Genomic DNA, 8,705 nt, shown 5'->3' on the forward strand with positions numbered 1-8,705 from the left:
GTCAGCATCCTAGGTGGGCCCTCACCATAACTCGTCTGAGGCTGCGCGGGACGCCAGCTTCCGCAACCGTTACCCCTAAATTTTTCTCCCTATATCACTTTTTCCCCTATTTTTTCATCTCCCGCAGCGGTTCCCCCTAAATACTCCCATATACCCCACTACAACAATAAAATATCATTTTCTATATCAACTATCAATTTTTTATCTACTAACAATTACTCGTGGACACACAGCACAATGTTTAGGATGATGAACAGTGACACGCTAGATTAGGGGACTGGGGGAGAGAGAAGATGACCGACGCGTAGGAGGCGCTGTAGGGGACACCGCTGTGGCGGTAGGGTGCCCCCTACAGGCGGCATGCAAGGGGAGGGCGAGGGCGAGCGGTAACCGCTGCCACAGCCTTAGTTCTTTCCTCGTCCTTCTCATCAATGTGGCAACGGAAAACCCAAAGACCCTGATAACTTATCCCCAAATTAACCGGTAGCGTAAAGCCGGTCGATTTCCGGACCCCATATTTTCTTCTATCTTCCCAGCTGCCGTTGCCGGCGGAAGAAGCCAATTGACGTGATCCCCGCCGCCAAGCCCAACCCCGCCGACCGGAGCTGCATCCTCTCCTTCTCTCTCCCATACCACGACGAGACGATCCCATCGGCGCCCGCGCGGTCCCTTCGATCCAAGCAAGCGTAAGCCTCGCTGCTCATCTCTTACGTTTCTCTTGTGTGAAAGGGGCGCTAGCTAGCTCCCCTGCCGCTCCGCCCGATCGCTGATTCGCTGTCTCCGCGCTGCGTTCGAATTGATCGATGTTCTGTTGGCTCGGTTGTCTCGCCTCGCCGGGTGATCGGCCGGCCTGCTTGCCTGCCCCATCTAATCTAGGTTCCGCAGTTGCTGTCTCCTCAATCGCTAGCCTGTGTGTCGATATTAGGGTTCTCTGTGCATGTACGCGCTCATGTCTGTTTGTTTGGGGAGCTATCTCGGTCGTAGTGGATGCTGTTCGGTCGTGTCGCCCACATGGATTATTTCCCTTTCCTAGAAACGAGAAGATAATGTGCTTTGGGAATGGACTTTGAACATAAAAACAGCTTTAAACTTTGGCTCATCAAACATGCGACTCAAACCAAACCCTGGCTTGTAGTCATCGCGAGGAAGCTTGGACATGATGTACAACACATGCTGCAGAATAAAATGCCAATTTCCTAGATTGCATACACTCCATGGTCGCGGCTTAGTGTGATTTGTAATGTCTGCCAGTAGTAGAATCTCTGTGCACAATCGTGAATCCAGATAATGATGGAACAATCTGCCCTGCCCTTTCGTAGACCTGCACATTTTGAAGCAATGAAAGAATCCACTGCCATCTCTTGGTTTCAATTCCTTCATTCACGAAGTCAGAGAGACTCATGGGTGCATGCATTCACAGAAGCAAACGACCAAGCACTACTTGATTAAAATACTCTAGAAGTAGGATCCATAGTTTCAGCAAATATATACTAACAGCTGTGCTGTTGCAGATCTTTTTCTCTCCCTGTCACATAGTATTGCGCATAATTCAAGAATATTTTTTTTGGATGGCTCATTGGGTTGTGCTGCACGCTGCTGCAAATATTTTCTTCTCCCCACTTTGCATCTCATATTCTCGTTCTGACAACTTACCGGCAATTACTTGCAGGTAGTCCCTTGTTCCTAGTATAACCTCTAAATGATTCCATGGGAACTCCAAACGAAATGATGGCATACTCTTCCCTGTCCAAAATGGACACCAGCCAGAACCACGGAGCTGCTCTGTCCAATGTAGTTGCTGGAAACAACTATCCTGTTCAGGATTATCTTTATGAGCAAGCATCCGAACCAGACTTCCCAGAGTATGATTCAAGGGATGACCTGTTCGCTCCAACACGAGCTAGTCCAAAAGTCAATCTAAATACTGTTCTAGGTGGTCTGGTTTCGATTGTTACAGGTGTAAACAAGAGTGAGGATGATGCATCGCAGCATGAAAGTTTTAGCACAGACATATCATTCCTTAGATCTGACAAGAATGGTAATGTCAATGTGCACCCTTCCGTCTGTGTTCCAAGTGCCCCACCACTACTTGAAGCGAATGCTTTACAATATAGTGCATACAAGGAGGTGTTGCTAGCAGATCCACCAGAGTGGTTGCCAGATAGCTCTGCTAATGTGTGCCTACAGTGCAACTTGCCTTTCACGGCTCTGACTCGTGGAAGGCACCATTGTCGGTTCTGTGGAGGTATATTCTGCAAAAACTGTTCCAAAGGAAGATGTTTGATGCCCATGAAATTCAGGATCCGTGATCCTCAGAGAGTTTGTGATGCTTGCTATGAGAGGCTTGATCCACTTCAGGGATTATTGATCAACTACAATAGTAACTGCATGCAGCAAGCAAAACACGATGTCATGGATTGGACAAGCACTAGAAGCTGGTTGAACATGCCTGTTGGTGTATCAATGGAGTATGAGATATACAAGGCTACAAACACAATGAAGAAATATTGTCAGGTGTGTATGACATTTTAGCTATCAAAAATATGTAACCTTATCATCTAGAGCTAAGAATTTTCTATTTTGGAATGTGTAGGTTGCTAGATTAAACCCTGAGAAGTCCATCCCATCATCTATTCTCAAGGGGGCGAAGGGACTTGCAATTCTAACAGTTGCCAAGGCAGGTGCAGTTCTTACATACAAAGTTGGCACTGGTCTTGTGGTTGCTCGCAGATCTGATGGATCATGGTCTGCTCCCTCTGCAATTTTATCTGTTGGCCTGGGATGGGGAGTGCAGGTATTTATCCACTAATCCCATTATCTTAATATACTCGATGTCTACAGACACATGATTTGTTCTTCATGAAAAAATATAATAACTTTTGCGCTACTCAATAAAAGATATGCTGATAACATTAGGTTGGTAGTACAGAAAACACAATATGGTTGATAGACGCACCAAGTGACTGGGTAATGAGAAAAACCTACCTCTGTGGCTATGCAAAAATATCCATATAGTTACTATGGGATCTTATCTGTGTATGCTTTTAAAAAAAAACTAGCATACCCCTGTCCTGAACAACTTGTGTGCAAAAATAGATTTGAGCATTATGGCTTGTTACACGGTTGGGTTGAGTGCAAGGTGTAGAACTGTTGATGATAGTAGATATTGGAGCAATGTAAAGATGTGAGTGCTTAAGCATAAGTCATTAGAGTCTTTAATTCCATTTGATGGTGGCCTTTCTTTGTATATTCCAGATTGGAGGAGAACTGACAGACTTCATCATTGTGCTTCATGACCGTAAAGCTGTCAAGGCTTTCAGCAGTCGCATTCATCTTTCACTTGGGGCAGGATTGAGTGCTGCAGCAGGACCCATTGGCAGAGCATTTGAGGCAGACGTTCGGGCCAGTGAAAAGGGTTCTGGGATATGCTACACTTACAGCTGCACCAAAGGTAGAAATTTGAACATTGGCTCTTAAGGTTGTATCGAGCGTTTTGTACTGTAGATTGCACTGTTCGCAGAGTGAAGTTTGAATATGGGTATGAGGATGGTAAGCTGTTGGAGATAGCCTAACAGCAGTCCCCTTCTAGATTCTTTTAAGACAGGAATTAATGTGATAATTTGATCATAGAAGGTAATGGCGGTGTTCTTTTAAGAGTGTTACTTAGGTTCCTATTTATCTTCTGGTAATAATTAAAAAACTAATTTGTTCGTGCATTTATGCATGAAAAAGAGACCCAAACAGTCTGAATTACTAGTTCACATACTACTCACATTGAAATACCTCAAGATCTTCCTAACTTGTGCTTGGTACAAGATATCCTCAGTGTACTTAATGTCATGGAAATTTATAAACAGGTGCCTTCGTTGGGGTTTCACTGGAAGGGAATGTGGTGACAACCAGAATGGAGACCAATCTACGCTTCTACGGTGATGCATACCTGACGGCAACCGATATCCTGTTTGGGAGGGTGGAGCGGCCCCGAGCTGCCCAGCCCTTGTACTCAGCTCTAGATGATCTGTTCTCCAAAATGGTTTGCTAGCCCATTTAGATTGGCGTGATACTCTGCATTGGTGGCATGCAGTCATGTATGTATATAAACATAAGGTAGCAGCAAAAATCCTAAACAGGAGATATGGAAGCGGAAAGAATGTACAGCTTTTGATGGATGGTTTCACTACTGATAGCAGTCCATACATGTAAATATTGGCAGAAGAAGATTTAAGGGCTGTTTGGTTCGCACACTACTGATATCAGTACGCTGCAGTGTGCCACTGGTGGACTCATCCATGCAATGGAAAATTTTAATACATTTGTTAGTTCGTTTGTGGCTTAGATTATTCGATGGGGAAGGGGGTATTTCGCTGCAGTCCCATGCTGTTGTAGTAGATTCTGTTAGTGGAAGGAACGCTGCGATTTTTCCCCATACTGTACCTGTTGTGCTTACTGTTCACAAGGATTTCTCTATCAATAGTACTTTCATGCGCTTCAGGTTCATGTACGAGTTTCTTAGATTCACTTAGCATGTGTGCAGTATGTCCGATGTTAAGAATTGACACGTAGAGTTTGAGCCAAATCGAAATGGAGTTTCATATGTTGGATCGCACCTGAAGTAATGATGGTTAAGTTTGTTACATGTAGGATAACAAGGAATGGAGGGGGTAGATAACAAGGAAGTGAAAGTGGCATTTACATTCCAACTATTAGTTTCATAACAGCACACCAACCAACTAATATTAACGCACACAGTATATATCCAAAGAACACTTAATCAGCGTGATTGGTTGCTTTCTCGAAGCAGCCTGGCCGCTTGGGCCAGCTTCGCTTGGGTCTGGCCGCCCAGAGACAGAAACGAATCATGTTTTCCGCGGGCCTGGCTCGTAGCGTTCTGCTGCATCTCTCGAGCTAAATCAGCATACATATCAATCAACCAAACAGATGTACTTGGATATGTAGATGCAGTAGATGTATGTGCGGACAACCAAACAACCGTAAAGTAAAAAGCTGCTGCATACGGGGATGTATGCGCCCGCTCAGACAGGCTACCAATCATGCCTAATGTGAATCCCTGTTGAAACTGAAGTCCTGAACAATATGAACATACATACATTTTTTTTGGAAATGGAAATATCATTCCGGCCTTTTGCATGTTCATGCATACAGCCATACAGCTCAAATAATACATCATCTCAACAGTTTGTGAATCAAACAAACTTCAACTTAAAACATGCTATGGAATATAAGAACACAAACACTAAACCGCGTCAATCCTTGTATTAGACCGCCACCCGTGGCTCACGAAGACCTCCATAGCCACCACCTCCAAAGACTGACACACGACATGGATTTGCTGTTGTGTTTCTTCCTTCTGTAGGAGTCTCCAAAATCTGAACCAATGTGTACCTCTGAAAATCACCTGTATAATTGATGGTATATGGTTATGATTAAACACCACATCATTACGGCAAAGCCAAATCGACCAAAACAAAGCTGCAACGCCAGAAAGAAGTAGCTTTTTATGCATACAACCTTTGTTGGATTCCCAGTCCCCTATAATATGATTAATATTAACGGGTGAGTCTATTTTTAAAGTAAAATAAATAATTCTCCAAACAGTTTTAGCTATGTAGCAATCAAAGAAAAGATGTTGTATGTTCTCGTTCTGATTACAAAAACTGCACTTCGGACTTCCTCGCCATCTACGTTTGGCTAAGTTGTCTTTGGTTAGGGTTAGCCCCCTACCTAGATACCAAAGGAAAATCTTGATCTTAAGGGGTAATTTCAACTTCCAAAGCAAACATCCACGATTATAATTGGGGATACTAATTAAATTATAATACATGGATCTGGTTGAGAAAGTCCCATTCCTATGAGCTGTCCACACGAAAGTGTCCCTCACCGGAGTCAGATTAACCGTAGCCAGTAAGTGTATCATGGTCTGCCATTCTACAAGCTTAATTCCAACAATGGATCTCCGAAAAGAAAGATATAGATTTTCACGTGACAACACTTCTGCAACCAGTGAGGTCTTATTGCGTACTATATTAAAAAGGTTTGGGAATTGCTCACTAAGAGGAGGATTATTAAGCCATTTATCTTTCCAGAATCTTGTTGCTTGTCCGTTCCCCACCTTAAAATATCCCCACTTGAGGAATTTGTCCTTGACGTTCATTAGACCGGCCCAGAAATGAGAATCACCCGGTTTTCTGACAGCTTGTGTTAGGGATTTGTCTCTCAAGTATTTGTTTCTTAATAGCTGTTGCCACACACCATCTCCATTGAGTAATTTAAAAAGCCATTTGCTGAGTAAACAAATGTTCTTTATGTCAAGATTGGCGACTCCCAGCCCACCTATCTCTTTAGGTTGACAAATGATTTCCCATTTGGCTAGTCTATATTTCTTTTTATGATGTCCTCCTTGCCAAAAGAATCTGGACCGAATAGCATCTAGCTTCTGTAGCACACCAGTCGGGATTTCGAAGAAAGACATCATGAAAATGGGTAGGCTACTTAAGACAGAATTAATCAAAACAAGCCGCCCCCCTGAAGACAAGAATTTGGCTTTCCAATTACTAAGTCTCGACTCAAACCGGTCAACGACACAACGCCACTCACTATTTCTCAATCTTCGGTGGGTCATAGGAATCCCAAGGTACTTGAAAGGCATTGTGCCTACGTCGCAACCAAAGAGTTGTGAGTACTGGGACTCACAATCTTTAGCCATCCCATAACAGAAAAGTTCACTTTTGTGAAAGTTTATCTTAAGGCCGGACATTTGTTCAAACGCAGTTAGAAGCAATTTTACATTCTTGGCATGTTCGATGTTATGATCCAGAAACACCACCGTATCATCTGCATATTGAAGGATAGATAAACCTCTGTCAATCAAGTGCGGTATAATTCCATTGAATTGATGTTCCTCATTCGCTCTAGCGAAAAGCACTGCCAACATATCGACTACAATGTTAAATAGAATTGGTGATAAAGGATCCCCTTGACGTAGTCCCTTGTGTGTTGAGAAAAAGGGGCCAATGTCGTCATTAACTCTAACCCCCACATGACCTTTGGAGACGATACTTTGGATCCATGTACACCATTTCGGCGAGAAACCCTTCATGCACATAGCTTGCTGAAGGAACTTCCACTTCACCTTATCATATGCTTTCTCGAAGTCTAACTTGAGAATAATTCCATCTAAGTTTTTCCTGTGTAGCTCATGTATAGACTCATGCAAAACAATCACCCCTTCAAGAATGTTACGGCCAGACATAAACGCAGTCTGAGAGGGTTTAATAATTCGATCTGCCACCATACCTATTCTGTTTGTGAGTACTTTAGTGATAATTTTAAAACTCACATTTAGCAAACATATAGGTCTATATTCCTGGATTTTCAAAGCAATCTCTTTCTTAGGAATTAACGTAATAACTCCAAAGTTTAGTCTATACACCGGCAAAGAATTATTATGGAAGTCCTCAAACAGAGCCATTAAATCACTTTTAATAACTTCCCAGAAAACTTGAAAGAATTCTACTGGGAAACCATCCGGCCCCGGAGCCTTATTATGCTCCATTTGGAAAACCGCCTTCCGGACTTCCTCCATGGAAAATGGCGTAGTTAAAATTTCATTCTCCTCATCTGAAACTTGAGTGATATCGTTGGTAATAGATTCCTCCAATTCAATAGAGGTAAATTCCGGTTTACCAAATAAACCTTTGTAATAGCTAGTAATGTGTCTTTTGAGCTCCTCCTCATCTACTATACTTGTACCGGAATCATCTTCTAGACTGTATATCTTCTGTTTCCGATGTTTGCCATTCGCCACTAACTGGAAGTGTTTCGTATTATCATCACCTTCAAGCAGGTGCTTAACCTTGGCTCTTTGGAATAAACGAATTTCCTCCTCTCTTAGAATGCAAGACAGTCGTTCATGAATATAGGCTTTCAAAGCTAGTTCATTAGGCGATAGGCGAATAACCTCCGCCTTTTTATCCAGATCTTCAATTAAATTAGTAAGTTTAATTTTTTTCCTTCTTCATTGTTCCAGCTGTGTTTTTTGCCCACCCTCTGAGGTGCTGGCGTACAACCCGTATTTTATTCTGCCATTTTTCTATGGCAGTGCATCCTTTCGTTTCCTGATCCCAGATAGAGGAAACCATATCATGAAAATCATCTCTAATTAACCAGCCTTGCTCAAATTTAAACAAGGTGTGGTTACCCGTCGAAGCAACTACTTTGCCATTTAGTAAAAGTGGCGTGTGATCCGACCGGGTTCGATCAAGGGCCTGTACAGTAACATTTGGAAATTTAATATCCCATTCTGGACTCATCAACACCCTATCCAACTTCTCAAACGTTGGTGGTCTAAGTCATTTGACCAGGTGTACTGTCGACCCGTCATTTCTATTTCCCTTAGCTCCAGACTCTCTATGACCGCATTGAATAAATTAGGCCATCGGTAATTAAAGTTGTTATTATTTTTGTCTTCTGGTCGTCTCATAATGTTGAAATCACCTCCTATGATAAAAGGGTGAGGCTTTGTACCACACGCTCTTGCCATTTCAGTTAGGAACATGCTCTTAAGATCATCCTGTGCTGGGCCGTATACCGCAAAAAGGGCCCAAATGAAGCCATCAGTTTTATTTCTAAGGCGGAATTTACAGTAAAAGTCTCCCTCGTCTATAGCTCCAATATCAAATACGCTA

General features: G+C 42.8%; 1 protein-coding gene across 2 annotated transcripts; it reads left to right on the plus strand.

The window, feature by feature from the left end:
• Window positions 1-399: 399 nt before the first annotated feature.
• On the plus strand, window positions 400-4,328 carry LOC100281748 (senescence-associated-like protein). Of its 2 annotated transcripts, none has more exons than XM_020540527.3 (5): window positions 400-686; window positions 1,674-2,514; window positions 2,594-2,794; window positions 3,256-3,451; window positions 3,858-4,328. In XM_020540527.3, exons 2-5 carry the CDS (start codon window positions 1,708-1,710, stop codon window positions 4,040-4,042), a joined length of 1,389 nt encoding a protein of 462 aa, XP_020396116.1. In that variant the 5' UTR covers window positions 400-686; window positions 1,674-1,707; the 3' UTR covers window positions 4,043-4,328. The 2 variants fall into 2 exon arrangements, with proteins under 2 accessions (XP_020396116.1, NP_001148140.2); NM_001154668.2 differs by having other exon boundaries at window positions 494-686; window positions 1,670-2,514; window positions 3,858-4,317.
• Window positions 4,329-8,705: the final 4,377 nt, after the last annotated feature.

Source organism: Zea mays, chromosome 7 (assembly GCF_902167145.1).
Source record: "Zea mays cultivar B73 chromosome 7, Zm-B73-REFERENCE-NAM-5.0, whole genome shotgun sequence".
NCBI lineage: Eukaryota > Viridiplantae > Streptophyta > Magnoliopsida > Poales > Poaceae > Zea > Zea mays.

Excerpts from the sequence above, each read along its gene's own strand:
- LOC100281748 (XM_020540527.3), top strand. The coding sequence starts at position 1,708 with ATGGGAACTCCAAACGAAATGATGGCATACTCTTCCCTGTCCAAAATG. Across the intron at positions 2,795-3,255 it reads GCCTGGGATGGGGAGTGCAG|ATTGGAGGAGAACTGACAGA; the intron begins GTATTTATCCAC and ends TGTATATTCCAG. Across the intron at positions 3,452-3,857 it reads CACTTACAGCTGCACCAAAG|GTGCCTTCGTTGGGGTTTCA; the intron begins GTAGAAATTTGA and ends ATTTATAAACAG.